This window comes from Oryza glaberrima, chromosome 7 (genome assembly GCF_000147395.1).
Source record: "Oryza glaberrima chromosome 7, OglaRS2, whole genome shotgun sequence".
NCBI lineage: Eukaryota > Viridiplantae > Streptophyta > Magnoliopsida > Poales > Poaceae > Oryza > Oryza glaberrima.
In genome coordinates, this window is record NC_068332.1 from 3352413 (window position 1) to 3369399 (window position 16987).

Genomic DNA, 16987 nt, shown 5'->3' on the forward strand with positions numbered 1-16987 from the left:
TATTTTGTGTGGCTCGTATGCCCTTTTTTTTTTTCCTCCTGCGATTTTTCCCTATTTTGTGTGGATTAGACGGAAGGAAATCACACAGCGTCACATCATCGCTGACCTGGAGGCTTTCCATGGGTGCTATCACAACCATGAATGGCAGACGACGATTAACCCATCGAGATAATCGATCCCCTTTGTTTCTTAAACTTTGGAGAAGAGGAGGGATACGAGGAGCAGCTAGAAGATGGATCGTGGAAGGGCATGCTGCTTACAGGCTCGTCGCAGAGGCGGTGGACGGCGAGAGGCGGAGCGCGTGTAGGCGATGGCCGATGGCGGCGTGGATGGAGCGCAGCGGCAGCGGGGCAACGGCGGCGCATCTGCAAGCCAGCCACTCTCTAGTTACTCAATCCCATGGGTCGACCCACCTATGTTGCTGGGTCAGAGTGACCCCGACCCACGTTGGCCCATGAAATTTTGTGGGTCGACCCACATGATTTTGGCCCCATAAATCGTTGGTTGGGTCGCTGGGTCAGTGGGCTGACCTGACCCACCTGCATCCCTACTCAGAACTCCTAGTCGAGTGATGTATAGCAAAATCGCTTGCTTTATCCTGGCCGTATGGGCCCCCACCCCCACCCTGGTCCCTGGAGAATATTTTTCATTTTTAAATTTTTTTCTTTTAATATTTATAGAAATAATCTATCGGCGCAAAAAATTACAAAAATAGACCCTGCCGTCCTAGTGGAGGGAGGCAAGCTGACGTGGCAGACGGCAGCTCGACAACACCGTCTGCCGCCGTCTGCGAAAATTGCATTTAGCCCTGTAAGGGCGGCAAGGGGCTAAATGCATTTTTCGCAGTCCTAAAGAGCATTTCGCTCGTACTTTTTTTTTCATCTGGGTCCCTTGCCGCCCTACTAGGGACTCAGATGCAAAAAGTGCCAGCCAAAAAGTACTAGGCCTAGGCTGGCTTTTTTTGCATGGAGACCCCTTGCCGCCTTAACAAAGGGCGGCAAGGATTTTCGTGCAAAAAAACCCTCCCTCTCCTGTCTGCCGTCACCGCCCGTCCCTCTCCCGTTTGTCACGTCAGCTTGCCGCCCTAGTGGAGGGCGGCAGGGTCTATTTTTATAATTTTTTGCGCCGATGGATTATTTCTGTAAATATTAAAAGAAAAAATTTAAAAATAAAAAAAATTCGGTCCCTGGAGATAGTAGCGGCCAAAAAAAACATCAAATAATAGGCAAAAAATCACCCGAGTAATGTATAGCAAAATCGTTCTCGTCATACTTGCCCTGATGGCACGCAAGCAACTCCAAGTGAACAAGCACTATAATGGGCATACAACTCAGGGAAGCTATTCCTACTCGTAAACCAGAGACCAAACACACAACTCATTGAACCAACAGCTATTCCTGTAACTCGCAAACCAGAGTAAACTAACAGATATTGTCGCTCCTTCTACTTGTAGCTCCTCCAATGATCTTTACTTCTCCTATCCCACAAAAGAGTAATCTGCAATAGACCACAATACAACAGATCAGCAAGATCAGCTAATATTTAACCCTAACGAAACCTGAGAATTCGAACTTACTGTTGAAAAGTCCTGCACCAATGTGGGACCGAGTATTCACAGCCTCTTCCAGCAGATTATTGACTCTAACTTTCAGTTCCCCCTTCATAGAATTCAGAAGGTCCAGCCTAACCTGAAGAATCTCCCTGTTCAACTCACGAAATGATGCGAATGACAGAGCTTCTAGAGAAGGCAGCAATTCCGCCTCTGGGTGCGGAAAACCGAATGATGGGTAGTGGTGGCGCGACGAGCAAGAACGCAGAGTAATTCATCACAGGAATCGGGTCGTTCCCCTGAAGAAAAAACAAAGTGAGAACAGAGAAGTAAGCACCAACACGATTACACGAACACAAAAACAAAAGTTAGTGAGAAACAGAACACAAAGAACTTCAAATTAGGGAGAGACAAGATTCTCAAGGAAGAGAAACAGAACACCAAAAACACAAAAACTTGAGAAATTAAAGAGGCACAGAAGATTCTTTTAAGGAGAGGAACAGAAGAGGAGAGATGAAATTGATGAGGAGAAACAGAGAAAAAAAAACTTCAAGAATTAGGCTTCGGACACGCACTCCACGGAAACCACGAACACTACTCGCATCGCACAGAACACTGGAACACGAACTCTTAACTCGTATCGCACAGAACACGGGAACACCAACTCAACTCGCATCGCACAGAACACCAGCTCAACTCGCATCGCACAGTGCACAGGAACACGAACTCAACCCGAATCACACACAACAAAATATTGGAACACGAAACTCAACTCGAATCACACAACACTGGAACGCGAAACTCAATTCGAATCACACACAACACTGGAACGCGAAACTCAACTCGAATCACACACAACACTGGAACGCGAAACTCAACTCGAATCACACACAACACTGGAACAGGAAACTCAACTCGCATCACACTGACTCACACGCAACGCTGGAACCGCGAACCCAACTCGAATCGCAGAGAAAAAAAAAAAGGAACACCAACTCGCGGAGGAGGAGAATACCGGATGGACGGTGGTGCGGGTGGAGATCCCGTCGAACGCCTCCCTCCACTGGAAGGAGGTGCAGGGTAGGTTGAGCGCGGCGCCGCTGAGGACCTTCCCGTCCACCTCCTTCAAATCTCCCTCCACTTTGGTGATCTGGTCATCGATGGCGCCCTCCCAGTCCTTCATCAGCTTCCAGAAGTGGCCATCCACGCAGGCCTTAGCCTCCTCCTTGCGACGCGCCATGTTAGGATTGAAGAGGAAGTAGCCGCCCGGTCCTCCATCGCCGAGACGCCTCCGGATGGCGGAGGCCTCCGCCAGGCTCGCGTCGCTGGCGATGAGGAAGTACACGGGCCCCGCCCCCGCCGCCTCCGCCTCCTCCGCCGCCGCCTCGATGTCGGCGAGGCTGTGCACGAGCCTGACCGCCATTCTACGGGGTCGGCGAGGCTTGGGTGGGTGGGTTTCGCGTGGCTTCGCCGCCGGCGCGAGGTCTCTTCTGTCCCTCTCCGGGCTCTCGTTGCGGTTTGGGCTAGAGTCCCCTCCCCTCCCGAATGCGACTTGGGTCCATTTTATAGAGAGGCCTGACCGCTGTCGTGGCTGAATCAACGGCCACCCTGGTACCGCGTCTTGGATCCAACGAGCAAGATTAAGCCACGCCACCGATCCGGATCCTATCCACCGACAGGTGCAACTTGATTTGTGTCTTTGTTACAGAAGAAGAAATACTGCACGTCACCGATTCACCCCCACAGATAAGCACAACGTATCAGTAAATCAGAACATTAATAATAAAAAAGAAACAAAATAGACGCAAGTTAATATTAATTTATCCATTATCGTCTTGATTGAGTCTAAAACTAAACAACAACAGTGAAATATTTGTCAATCTAGCAACACTAAAACTAAACGACAGACATTCAGTCTTTGGATAAAACACAGCATCAAACACCAGGAGTTTAACTTAGGCAAAGAAATAGCATCATACGTTGACATGAAACGACGGTATTAATTGATTCTTACCTGCACCAAGAGTAAGACTGCTGGGGTTATATCATCGCCATTTGCAACTGCATGTGCATCTCCATTTCGAAATTTTTTATTGAACCTGACAGCACAAGAAAATTGTTGAACACATGAGACATATTTCTGCCCATCAAAAACCAGCATGATCATGTCACATATAGAACTCAGTAGCTATAAAGGAACTGAAAAATAGCATGGAGAAACACCTTTTCCAGGTGATTCAAAATCTTCATCAGCAATATTTTGATGTCATGACAGCAACACCAAGTTTTTAAAGAAGTCCTGCAGACAGTATATACACATTTGAACATCACAATCTATGAATGTCCATGTGACCTTGATCTTCTTAAGATCAATTCAACTTCTACCCACAGTAACATGCCAGCAATCTTCCTTCAAGAAGTCCAGAGCTGAAGGATGATAAAGGTCGACAGCCTGTGAAACATCAATAGTATACCAGTATCCCTACATAACAGAGAATAAAGTGCGGGAATCAGAGCCAATTATCTGGAAAATGATGTAAAAAAAGATTAACTAACAGAGTTCAACTACCTCAAAATAGAATGCGGTACTCACTCAGATCACCATGGACCAGCTTGCATTTTTGGTAGAGTGTCCGCATTGTCATAATTGTCTGAAGAGAAGTAGGCATATGGGTAAATTGAAAATGGTACACATATGAAAAACACAACAGTAGTTCCCCTTAAGAAAAACAATAAATAGATACTGCATGAGTACTTATGTTCCCATTCCTCTAGAGGTTAACCTCATTCTGCTGAACTTTTTCTGAAATACTTACTGCTAAAGATACAATACTGTTCAACGGCATGAGCAAATGAAAGATATCTGATAATCAATTAATCATCAGGAAAGATTATGCAAAAGTCGTTTCCAAACATGAATATTATCACCATAAATTCTGCATGATATTGCGTCCAAATGAAGTGGTCATTTAACAAGTTCAAACCCAAAAAGGATTCATGGCACTACTCATTTAAACCTTTCAGATTGTTAGGAACTTAGGAAAATATGGCCAGAGACAGCCATGTTTTCAGTTCTCACATTATAACATTCACATCAATACATGATTGTTATCTGCATGGATACAAATAATCCTTTTCTACAAGACATGATGGCAGGAAGTGAAGAATAGAACATCAGTGCTGAATATCAGACAATTGAAGGCAATCACTGCATACAAAAAGGTGTTCATGAATGGAGCAAGCTTTCTATCCTGGGTTAGAGATGCTATAATATAGAGACCAAATAGCTAATATGAAGTATAGCTTTATCTTCTTGTTATGTCATGTACCTCAAAATAATTTTCATGCACTTTGCCATTAGATAAAGCAGCATCCTTGAGACGACGAGCAGCCCACCTACTTTTCCTGAAGGAGAACCAAACGAAGGTGTATTGAATTACTGATAACTCCATAGAAAGTACTCTGCAATGAGATATTCCGAAAGAAATGTAATAATGTTCCTGAACAGCTGTTAACGATATACCACATTTTACAGGAGAAGCTGACAAACATCCAATCGACAAATGTTAGCAGATGTATTACCTACAAATTCCATCACCAGTACTGTGCATCGGATTCCAGCTGCTCTAACCCTGAACAATGGTAACAATGAGCATATGGAATTTAAATATTAAAATTATTACCTGCTTGTTCTTGTTGAACAGTTGAAAACATTTGGTAAGTTTGCCAGAAGAAAGAGAAATATATAGGGTGGATCAGAATTCAATGGACCGGAAGATAAACTAAGATCAAAACAGAACAAAATTAACTTGACTCTAAATGAACCCCTATATCACACAAAAATAGATTCAGTGCAGCTAGAATCTTCTAAATAAAGTATGGCCGATTCAAACATGAGAAGGAATAAGTCTACATAGCCCCCCAAACTATCACAAGTTTGACTATTTAACCCCCGAAACTATCAAACCAGATATTTTATCCCCTGACCTTTCCAAGTGGTTTCGTAGGATGGTTTTGCCATGGTGGCGTGCTGAGCTGGATCTTTTTGCTGCGTTCGAGCGGGTAACGTGTGGGACTGGCTTGTAAGATGAGCGACTAGCCGGATATCATAGTGATCATCACCTCACCGCCGCCCAGTTCACCGGAGCAAGAGAGAACCGAACCAGGGAGAGAGAAAGAACTAGCTTGGCAAAGGGGACGAGACGATTCGTCTGCCTTTTAAAAGACCCTCAGGTTCGCTCCTCTCGCTTACAAGCTGGTCCCGCATGTCAGCCCATTACAACACAGCAAGATTGTCCAGCAACATGTCACAATGGCAAAACCGCGCTGCAAAACCACCTTAGGGGGTTAAGTAAACGGTATTGGAAACGTAAAGGGGTAGAATGTCTAGTTTGAAAGTTGAGGGGATTGTCAACTTGAGATTATTTGGGGGGTTATGTAGACTTATTCCAACATGAGAATTCACAGTAAAAGATTTGTCACCCAGGTCTACACCATTTTCTGAGGATTATTCTTGCAGTAACCATGTTATGGTTGGACGTTATGGTATAGTATATCAGCGGCGTCGTAATAGAGATAAGTCATATTTGGCAAGTGCTACAGCAGTTGGAGAGTCCTAATAAGCTCCTTATTAGAGTTTCCTAGTTTTGTTATAAGAGTCCTAGTAGTATCAGGTTAATAGTTTGTGTCTTTCCCTTATCTACAGGCACCTCAGTATATAAAGGTAGCCTAGTATTGTATTTTGGGTCAAGCAATAAGAAATATCTTAAGGGGATTAACCCAAAAAAAGTTCAGCTGTATCAAACCATGTCTAAAGCTGTAATATCCTTGGACATATCGGTCTCTATCCCTGCAAGAAGAAAATGATGCCTCTTGTTGGATGCAGGCTTTTTTCAGAACAAATTAATTTTACTAGTACTAGAAAATACAGAACATATCTGCAGTAGCTGACAACAAGTAACCAATTACAAAAGAATATGCAGATAGATCTTTGCCTTTGCTTAAAACAAGAAGAGATGTTTTATAAACTTTGATTGCTAACTCCAGAACAACTGCCTTTGATGTGTGATAGACATTTGCCTGCATGGATAAAAGGAAAATGCAACTTGAATCTAGGCCACATTCTCTTATCTTTTGTATACAGCTAAAGTAGCTCTATATTATGTATATATTATCATATGTTCGTTAACAATATATGGAAGGGGATTGGAAAATAGCAGAGAGGCATGTCAAAAGACATGCAGTGTTACTTAAGATATACCTCTTTCGCTGTAGAAATGCACCCATTTGTGTTATTAAAAACACCACAGTTTAATCTCTTGAACAAAACCATGCATATTCTTGGATCAATAGCCTGGATGTGAACAAAAAAAAGGCACATCCAGTATTCAAATAATCAACTTCACAAAACTATTATCAATCATGTCAAGTCAAAATGTGTTATCTCTTCTAGAAGATCATAATTCTTTCTAGATAGGAAAGGAAAGATGTATAACCAATGAAAATTTCATCGAATCATAAGCTCAAAAGTAACCAAATCGCAAGACAAAGAGAGCATTCTTTTGGATACCCAAGCACACAAAATTCGTAAATATTAAGTGTCTTAAGCGTTGGTTTTCTTTGCAGGCATCGTAATGGATTGGTGGTTCGTTGCCTCTATTTTAAATAGTGTACAGCATACTTGCATGAATCTTCTCTCAGGTTACTCAGTGGAGTGCTCTCTCTCTCTCTCTCTCTCTCTCTCTCTCTCTCTCTCTCTCTCTCTCTCTCTCTCTCTCTCTAATTCTCATAAGAATAAGAAAAAGTAGACGGTTTGAAATCTGTGCTTAAATCCTATTTGAGGCCCACCACGGGTAGCGAGCAATTAACAAATAGAGACAAGGATGAGGAGAAATGACGCATAGACGGCCAGCCTAGGTCACTCATGATGTTGGTAGTTCAAGTGAATTGTCGTAAGTGTAAGGAAGATTGATTGGTTTTCTGATTGCTACTTGGCTGGCATAAGAAAGAAGACACCCCAAATGACAATATAAGATAATATGCTAGTTATCAACATTGTAGAAAATGCAGTAGACGTGAGGGGAGAAAAACTACTGCCTCCCAACCTTTAGAACACAATAGGCCATGAAAAGAATGCAGCTTAGGAATTTCCTAGCAAAGTAGTCAACTGTATTACAGTGATTTTCTTGTACAATATAGTACATATTCTTATACATACACAGCTAAACCTAGTGTTATATGATACATGCTGAGTTCTTGTACACATAAAAGGGGTTCGAAACTTTTGAACCAGGCACCTGCCTCTTAAGTCTTAACTGGTGAGCAAAATAGGATGAACGTAGATGGATTAATTTTCAGTTTGCTATATGAAACAAAGAGGGAAGCAGAACAGATAAAATTTAAAGCACAGGGTGAAATAAATACAACCCTAGTGAGAAAATAGCAAGGTCAGCCTTTTATGTGTTTCTTGTTTTCCCAATTGCTGTGTACTGTCCCTTGTTGCAGTCGTCGCTGAATTTGACATCCCCACATTCCTTCTACCTTCCCACCCCTGGACATTTAAAAGTTCACAATTTCAGCTCGAAATAGCACAACATACTGCCACACAGACAAACAAAGCATGCTGCATACCACACACATACAAGTGCTTCATTCCAGGTTCTATAACCACCATGGTTCTTTTAACGGGCAAAGTTACACGATATCAAATTGATCAATACTAGGATTCTAGGATGGTAGAGTTAAAAATTAAAACGTAATTACGCCAACTGGCCACTCGCACAGTGTATATGCAAACTCGTGGATCATCACATTGGCAGGTCCAGACTCCAGTTCGAAATTGAATTGTACTACAACCAAGGCAATAAAAGCAGGAAACACAAATACTCCGAGGTGAGGAGTTGGAAGCTGCATATATACCTCCAGCCTCCAGGGGCGTGGCTGGCGCGGATGTGCAAGGCGAGATCGGCTGGAAGGGGCGGGAGAGCTCGCCGCGGCGGCCCCTCCTGCGGCCATGAAGGAGGCGGAGGGACCATCCGCGGCGTCGAGCCAGTCCACTCCAGCCCACGTCGGAATCAGCTCACTCCCGCTCCCCCCTCCTCTTCATCCTCCTCCTCTACTGCTCTACCTACCACCTCCTCCTCTCTACTCTCGACCTCCTCGACTGGAGCCAACGTCGCTTCCTCTTCGTCGGCTTCGGCAAAGTAGGCGGCGGCGGCGGCGGCGGCATGATCGGCGACTGCGGCGGCGGTCGCCATGGTTGCAGCAAAACCCTCCTGGTACGGAACGGTCGTGGCACACGCCTGACGCCTCCCCCTGGGTTCCAAGGCGTCGTAGTGTGTCTCTCGTGGGCCTAGTGGACCTTCACCAGGCATGGCCTGTCTCTCCTGGGCCTCAACCTCCATATGCTTCATTCCACAAATGGAACAAGTTCACCTGCAATCCCTCAACTTTTCGTTGAGTTTGTATGACATTTATAATCCACAGTACCAAAAATCTTCACCCCATAAACTAAACAAAACCGTGCAATTTGGATCCTATAGTATGGCTCTCTAGTTTCGTTGACGTGGCATCCTAATCAACCAAAAAAAAGTAAAAAAAATATGTGGAGCCCACATGTCATACGACCTATTGTTCCTTCTCTTTTCTTCCTGGATGCGACCGGTCGGGGAGGGTGGACGAGGCAGCTGGCGGGAGATGGGGGAGGGGAGAGGCAGCCGGCGTGGTGATGGCAACGGGCTACTACTACTAACGCTAGTGGTCACGGGGGCGTGGCTGCTGGGCGTTGCCTTCGTCTCCACCTCCGCCTTCTGCCACTCCCAAGGACGGGGGTGGTTGGATCCTTGCACTGGTGGCGCCCGCCCCCTCAGCCGCCGCTGCTTTCGAGGGCGGGGGAGCCACCTCCGCCCCCACCAAGCTCGTTGCCACCCTCTGCCGCACTCGCTCATCGCCGCCCCGCCGGCCGGTGTCTACCTGCCCATTCCCTCCTCCCGTCGCGAGGTGCTTGAAGCGGTGGCTGTGGCAGAGCCTCTCGAGGCGGTGGAGCTCGGTTGGGCTCGTCGACCGCCTCTCACCCTTCTGCGGCGGACGACCTTCCTCGCTGAAGAAGAGAAGAGAAGAAATAAGAGATGTGGACCACACATTTTTTCTTCTCACTTACATGTGGGTCTCATAATTTTTTTATTTTTTATTTTGGTAACTAGGATGACACATCAGTGAAACCAGAGATCCATGCTGCCATAAGACCCAAATTGCACATTTTTGTATAGTTTAATAGAGAAGATTTCTAGTATTGGGGATTAGGGATCTCATACAAACTCGACGTAAAGTTGAGGGACAGCAGGTGAATCTTATTCCTTCCACAATCTACTCATCCAAATCCGATCGTTCTGTCGGCGTTTGATTAGTCCACGTGGCGCTGTAATTTCTGAGTGATTCGGTGGCTCTAGCACTAGCCAAGTTAACATATTTGATCAGTCTAGGGGTAGGAGTAGAGGCGGGAATGCGGGATAGGACGGCCGGCGTTTGATTGGTCCACATGGCACTGTAAATTGTGAGTGATTTGGTGAATATGAGTATCTAGGCTCTAGCACTGGCCGGGTTAATCTCTCGATCAGTGCAGGGGCAGGGGTGGGAGACAATGGCCTCAAGGAGGCGCCAAGACTTCACGAAGCGGGTGACGAGCAGGGACGTTAGGTAGCGGTTTGGGCGGAAGGCCAAAGAATCGGACACGGCTGCGAGGAGGAAGTGGAGGTCGAGCGCCGCCAAGCGCAGGGGGTGGCATGCACGGTAGAGGAGCGCTGGCAGGGTGGATGTGTGCGCGGGGGTGGGGGAGAGGACATTAATGCAGGCATGGCGAAGCGGCGTGTGCCTCCCCAACACAACCACGCTATCATAGTCACAGCAGGCATGCGAGGGACTAAGAGAAAGGGAATGAGTAAAGAGGGAAGAGATAGAGAAAGAAGATGGGGACTTTTACAGGCTCCTCCCGTTGTTTTTTCTCGGACTATGACATCACATTGGATAAAAGATCCCGTCAACGTGTCAGGTAGAAGAAATTGTTGTTCAAATCGCTCGAGGGGGTAACTTGATCCGGTTTTCATAGTTGGGGAGATTTGTTGCTTTCTAAAGAGTTGACTCGTCGAGTATGCTTGGCATTCTTGTCACCTTCCTTTATTCCTCTTCCTTCTGTACAAATAACTTTGATCCACTCCTTTCCTATACCACGCCCTCGGCCTACTACAGTCGATACCCATGAAGTAGTTTCCTTGGGAGAAGAGGCAATTTACAAACCAGTACTGAATAAGGAAAAATGTGCTAATTTCAAAATGACAATTCAAGCGGTTTACCTCGGCTGTTATGGCATATCCCCTCAGGATGTCACATATATCACTGTTAATCTGTTATAAATATCACGCACAAATCCTCGTGTTTAGTAGGCTTTACCTTGCCTAACTACCAACTGCCAAATAGAGGTTTCATGAAAAACGGAACATTGGGCAAAGCATGAAAGCAACGTGAATTCAGAGTAACGACCGTTGCATCAATCAGAATCTTCCACAAAAGGAATAAGTTCACCGGAGGTCCCTCAATTTAATAGCGAGATTTTTTAACGTCCCTTAACCACAAAACCAGAAATCTCCACTCCTAAACTATACAAAACCGTTCACTCAAGGTCCCTAGGCAGTATATATGGGTGGTTTCGCTGACATGACATCCTAGTCAGCAAAAAAAAATTAAAAAGTACATGGGGCCCACAAGTCAGCTGCACATTATCTTTTCTTCTCCTTCTCTTCTCTTTTCTCTCTTCTCTCTTCTCTTCTTCAGTGAGGGAGGCCGGCGGCGGGAGGCAAGCGAGCGCAGCAGGCGAGCGGCGCGGAGCAAGTGGGCAGATGCGGGTGCGTCGGGCGGGGCGCAGCGGGCGTGGCGGGCGGCGCGTCCTCGTCGTCGGCACGACAGCGGCGCCGGTCGTCGACGCTGTCAACTCCGCCCCACACGCCACGACGACTCCGCCTTCGACTCTGCCCCATCGCGCCACCGACTCCGCCCCACCACCCATCACCTCCGCTCCTTTTCACCGCCCCAAATCCAGTGGGCCGCGCCATCGACTCCACCCATGGTGCCGCCGACGACTCCACCCCTCTCCCTCCGCATGGCGAGAGGTGCGCGCGAGTCGAGCCGGTAGGGGAGGGGAGGGGGGAAGGAGCGGCGGATGAGAGGGGAAGAGAGGCGACTAGGATAGCAGGAGCGGGAGGCGGGGCAACGTGCGAGAGCGGCAGGCTGTGCAGCGAGCAAGAGCGGCAGCGGAGTGACGGCGAGTGAAGCGGGTCGTGGGCGGCAGGCGGAGCGGCGACGCTCTTCATGCTCCAGCTCTTCACCGCCGGCGTCATCATCATGCTGGTCGATCTCCTCCACGAGCATGGTAGGCGGAGCAGCTCGCGCGGATGCGGGTGGTGCCGCGAAGGGCGAGCGCGGCAGCGGAGCGGCGGTGGGTGTGAGCGCGGTGGGCCGAGCAGTGGAGCGCGAGCGCGGCCACGGGCAGAGAAGTGGAGGACGAGCGCAGCGGCAGGCGAGCGTGGATGCGGGCAGAGCAGCGGAGGGCGAGCACAGCCGCGGGCGGAGTAGCGGAGGAGTGGTGAGCTCGACGGCGGAGGGAGAGGAGGAGAGGAGGCAGACGGTGAGTAGGCGAGGGAGGGAGAGAGGGTCGACGGGGGGAGCGCGCCGCTCGCCGGCGGCTGGGCCCAAGGTCGAGCACACGGCGCATTTGAACATCTCCGCCGCCGAGCTCGCCGTCGCGCCGGTCGCTACCTCTTCTCCTCTCCCGCCGCCGCCGTCGCCGCCGACCGCCTCTCTCTCCCTCTCCCGCCACCGCCGTCCCCGCTCTGCCACTGGCCACATCTTTCCCCCTCTGTCGCCGCGCCTGCTCGAGAGAACCTGGAGAGAAGAGAAGAGAAAAAGGGAAAAAAAAAGAAATGTGGGATCCACACCATTGTCTCACTTACATGTGGGCCCCACATATTAATTTTAATTATTTTTGCTGCCTAGGATGCCACATCAGCGAAACCACCCATATATACTGCCTAGGGACCTTTAGTGAACGGTTTTGTATTGTTTAGGGGTGGAGATTTCTGGTTTTGTGGTTAAGGGATCTTAAAAAATCTCGCTGTTAAATTGAGGGACCTCCGGTGAACTTATTCGTCCACAAAATATCGATCAAGCCCAGTCAGTTTGAGTAGTTGGGTCGGGCCGGTAGTAGTGGGCCTTTTGTGATCAGCCGTCCGTGTATAAAGGCCGGCCCAGCCACCATCAGTGGTGGAATCCACGTCACCGATCCCCCGCCCCCTTCTTCCCTTTTCCCCAATCTCCACAGAATAAACCGAACCGAATTTGTATTTCTTTCCTACTCTAATTTAATTTGCAGTGTCCGATTTCAGCCAGTGAGCGATCGAGCGGGCTGCGACCAACTCGGAAAATTTCTCCAATTTCCTGTCAGTTTTCGACTAACTTTTGTTTTTTTTTTCCAACTATATGCTTCTCTGTTTCGGAGTAGCACACGAACAATATATAAGGTCGTAGGTCTTCGTCCTCCTCCGACGAACGGCCGGCTGCATCTTACACCGCCTCAGGCTGCTGCTTGCGAGATTCCTGCATCCAACAATCTCGTCTTCCGGCGTCTCAGGTTTTTCCCCTTTTATTCCCAAAATCTCATCAAAATACGACATTTTCTTCATCCGCACGGCCTTTTTTTTTTTTTTTTTTTTTGCGGGGTCATCCGCAGGGCCTTGGCATATATGGGGTAAAAAGAATTAACATCTTGCAAATCTACTAGTAATACTTTGGAACAAGCCACCTAATGCACAAATGAGAGATTCGATAATTTGACCCTCCTTAAAATGGGCTTCGATTTGGCCCACTTACATCCAAACTGAGTTTAATTATATCACATCTGCTTGAGAAGCTTCTTCTCTACTTTGTTAGATTTTCAATAAATAGCTTCTGGTGAGGGTGTCATTCGCATCTCGGCACACAGTGCATCCGTCCGTCCCCTTTTAAACCTTCCTCAGTTTCATATTGTAGGACTGTCTAGCATTGTACACATTCATACAGAAGTTAATGAATCTAGACACATATGTATGCCTAGATTCATTAATATCTATATAAATGTGGGCAATGCTAGAAAGCCTTATATTGTGAAACGGGGGAAGTAGCTTCTATAAGTAAATTTATTTGGGCTGCCTTCAAAGTATTTTGAAGAAAAACATAAATCCTTGTCTTGTTTGTATATAACAATAGTAACTACTGAAGCATCAAGCCAACGAGGATGATATGTTTCAGATAACATTCAATTTGATAATGCCTAGATTTATGGAATATTGAACTGTTATGGCTTTTGGAGTGGACTAATAATATATTCACGTGCGTAAATTGATGTTCTTCTCAATATTTGCCATGCAGATAGAGTTTTATATAGTCAAATGGCAGAGGGAAAGAGTGAGAATTTCAAACAAGAACTTAATGGTACAATGGTGGAAAGAATAAGACCAAAGATTCACTTGAGCGACTTACACACGGTATGGGATCTCAAACTGGAATATCATATGTAGCATATTACTTTGTAGAACAATTTTGTATGTTTGTTTCTGTTGAATATCTATAAGTAATATAATTGCTTTCTGATTACTGATTACAGGATATATTGAGTCGTATCATTTCACTTTTGCCTTTAAAAGAGGCTGCAAGGACAAGTGTATTATCAAACCACTGGAAAAATATTTGGTGTTCCCAAGAAAACTTGGTGTTCAGATTTTGTTCAGTGTTTTCAGTGCATGATCATATCAAAAGGTGTTGGACTTCCGATGGTCAGAGGTTAAATAAAGAACTTTTCATCGAGAGAGTCGATGCCGTCTTAAAGCAACGCAGTGGTCTAGGAGTTCAAACAATGGCAGTCTTCTTTGATTTAGAAAACGAACATGCAGACCATATAGATAGGTGGCTAAACTTTGCTCTTGCTTCAAAGACGAAACAGCTTATTCTTGATTTTAAACCTCACTGTCCTAAACAGGCACTATATAATTTCCCTTTTGAGCTTTTCAGTGCTGCTAACAGCTTGCAATTGCAAGCATTGAAACTTAACACTGTTTTTCTAAAACCGCCGCCGAATCTCGATGGTTTTCGGAAACTTCAAAAACTTAAGTTAGAATACACTAATGTTAACGATGAAGATATGCAGACTTTGGTCTCAAACTGCAATTCCTTGGAATATCTTGGTATTATTCATTGTGGAATGATTACAAGATTGGAGACATCTCACCCTTTAAACCAGCTTAAGCATTTGGAAGTCCAGAGCTGTACAATGCTTCAAGATATACAGTTAAATGTTGGTTTGACAAAACTTGAGTATGAAGGCCCACTGATACCTTTAGCGCCTCCTGAACCTTTGTTGATGACAAATATTTGGATGAGGCTATCAGATATTCATTCTGCTCTTCGATATATCTTCACCAAACTTCCAAGTACTCTTCCTCGTCTTGAAACTCTGACAGTAAACTGTTCAGAACTCAAGGTTTGTGATGCAAACTCAGTTTTCCATTTTCACAATATGCATGTGGACCCATCCCTGAATAAGTTATGACACTGATTGTCACAATTTTCTTTCTTTTTTCATGTTATATGTTTGTCAGAAGACAATTTTGCCGGAGAAGACTGCAAAATTTATGTATCTGAAGCATTTAAGATTGGAGCTGACTTTTTATGAGCAGACAAGGAAAGCTGATATGTTTGATTTTGCCTGCCTCCTGGAAGCTGCTCCTTTGCTTGAAACACTGGAATTGCATGTAAGTTTGTCACTTACAATTAATTAATTTCACAATTTCACATGTGAAAACTATCTAATTTTATGTAAATTTAATACTGTGTTAGTGCCTTTTTTTTTTTATCTACCTACGTCATTAGATGCAGTATTGCAGTCTGTCTACTATGGGTAAAGATGTTTCCCAGTATATAGTTATTTGCTTGATTCTTCTTCAGCTAAAATCACAACCTAATTAGCAAGGCACACCTAACAGTTTTTTTACTTAGCTAGTGAAGAAAAACAAAACGATATCTCTGTAAAATATGTTTGAGTTGTTGATATATTTATATCTATATATGCTATTTTCTAGATGTGGATGCCCTTCGATCACCAACCTTATTGTGAAGATCATGGTGAGCTACGAAGCCTCCCCAATCGCCCTCACTCCAATCTCAGGTTTGCCTACATTACCGGATTTTATGGCGCGAAGGATCAGTTGGAGCTTGTATGCCATATCCTCAGAAATTCTGCCATTCTGAATGCAATGAAAATAGACCCAAGGCCAGTAGTCGCTCGTCCTCCTATAGCGCTGATGCTACGCACTGAAGTGGTTTACTGTTTGAATGGATATAGAGTTGCCATGGAATATCTCAGCAAAGCAGACCATCGCAATGTTGTTGATGTTCATGAAATCCTGCTTGAGGATGTTAAAAAGCGTGAGATTTATGAGATTATGGAGGATCGTTGGGTTCAAGAGCCGAAAGCTATGGTAAACTATTTCTGATCAGATCATCTGCAACCCTTTTCAAGAACACAGTCGAGCTTGCTTGGGAGAAACTAGTTGATATTGTCAATTATGCAAATTAAATGGAGAAGTGAGAGGATGTTGTAAAAGTGGAGATATCTTTATGGCTAAACTACTGTAATAACGTTTCTGGAGATATATTTTTATGAGTGAATTTCATTTTGGCTCATTTCAAAGCCTTTTATCTGCTATGTTTCTGGAGCTTATGGAATCACCGGCATGAGCTGGTAGCCTACAACCTTGCTTGTAGCAGCTTTGAAATGAGCCTCTGGGCAGAACGCCTAAAACGCTCGGATAGAAAAGTGAATTAATCTTGGAATGCTATTTTCTCGAATTCTCTTTTACCTCACCATCTGTAATGCCTGCTCCCTGTAATCCCGAGACCAGTTTTCTTAAGTGCAATGAAAGATTTAGGTGGAGAACCTTTCCCCTCCGGTGATTATTAAAAAAAAAAAACTTATTTTCAAACTAAATCTTCTGGCTACCCTACCATGTCTGGTGTGACAAAACAACAATGTCGTATTATTCACCGTGCGCGTGTAAGTGGTATGGAAGATTCAGATTTTTAAATATGTTTTTGAATAGTCTATTCCAAAGTTTAAAATTTTAAATGTTTTTTTAAAAAAGAAATCCCCCAATCTCCGGAGATCTCCAAAGACTTCTGAAATTCTGAATACCCAAGCGTCGTCAGTCCTCAGGCACCAGCACGCTACCAGCGAGCCTCGAGAGGGTAGAGCGGGCATAGCCATAGCGCGGGGGGAGTCCGGCAGAAGGTCGCGCCGGAGAAGTGAGAGCCTCTGGAATCCTGGCCGGCGGCGCAGCAGAGCCGGCGCTTGAAATCGGT

At 45.5% G+C, this 16987-nt stretch overlaps 2 protein-coding genes across 6 annotated transcripts; one reads left to right on the forward strand and one right to left on the reverse strand.

Annotated features, from left to right (window-relative positions):
• Positions 1-1211: 1211 nt before the first annotated feature.
• Positions 1212-7304, reverse strand: LOC127778749 (uncharacterized). 4 transcript variants are annotated; one of them, XR_008018562.1, is made up of 9 exons: positions 5132-7304; positions 4879-5011; positions 4143-4200; positions 3939-4031; positions 3773-3848; positions 3564-3648; positions 2565-3268; positions 1577-1848; positions 1212-1497 (listed from the first exon to the last, which is right to left on the reverse strand). XR_008018562.1 is itself a non-coding variant. In XM_052305367.1 (4 exons), the coding sequence occupies exons 2-3, from the start codon at positions 2970-2972 to the stop codon at positions 1711-1713; spliced, it is 546 nt and encodes a 181-aa protein (XP_052161327.1). In that variant the 5' UTR covers positions 2973-3268; positions 3564-3743; the 3' UTR covers positions 1212-1497; positions 1577-1710. The 4 variants fall into 4 exon arrangements, 1 of the variants encoding a protein (XP_052161327.1); XR_008018561.1 differs by having other exon boundaries at positions 3773-4031; XR_008018560.1 differs by having other exon boundaries at positions 3773-4031; positions 4119-4200.
• A 5579-nt stretch (positions 7305-12883) lies between these two features.
• Positions 12884-16319, forward strand: LOC127780712 (F-box/FBD/LRR-repeat protein At1g78750-like). 2 transcript variants are annotated; one of them, XM_052307672.1, is made up of 5 exons: positions 12884-13226; positions 14003-14118; positions 14238-15110; positions 15232-15381; positions 15709-16319. In XM_052307672.1, the coding sequence occupies exons 2-5, from the start codon at positions 14023-14025 to the stop codon at positions 16120-16122; spliced, it is 1533 nt and encodes a 510-aa protein (XP_052163632.1). In that variant the 5' UTR covers positions 12884-13226; positions 14003-14022; the 3' UTR covers positions 16123-16319. The 2 variants fall into 2 exon arrangements, with proteins under 2 accessions (XP_052163632.1, XP_052163631.1); XM_052307671.1 differs by having other exon boundaries at positions 12885-13226; positions 15229-15381.
• Positions 16320-16987: the final 668 nt, after the last annotated feature.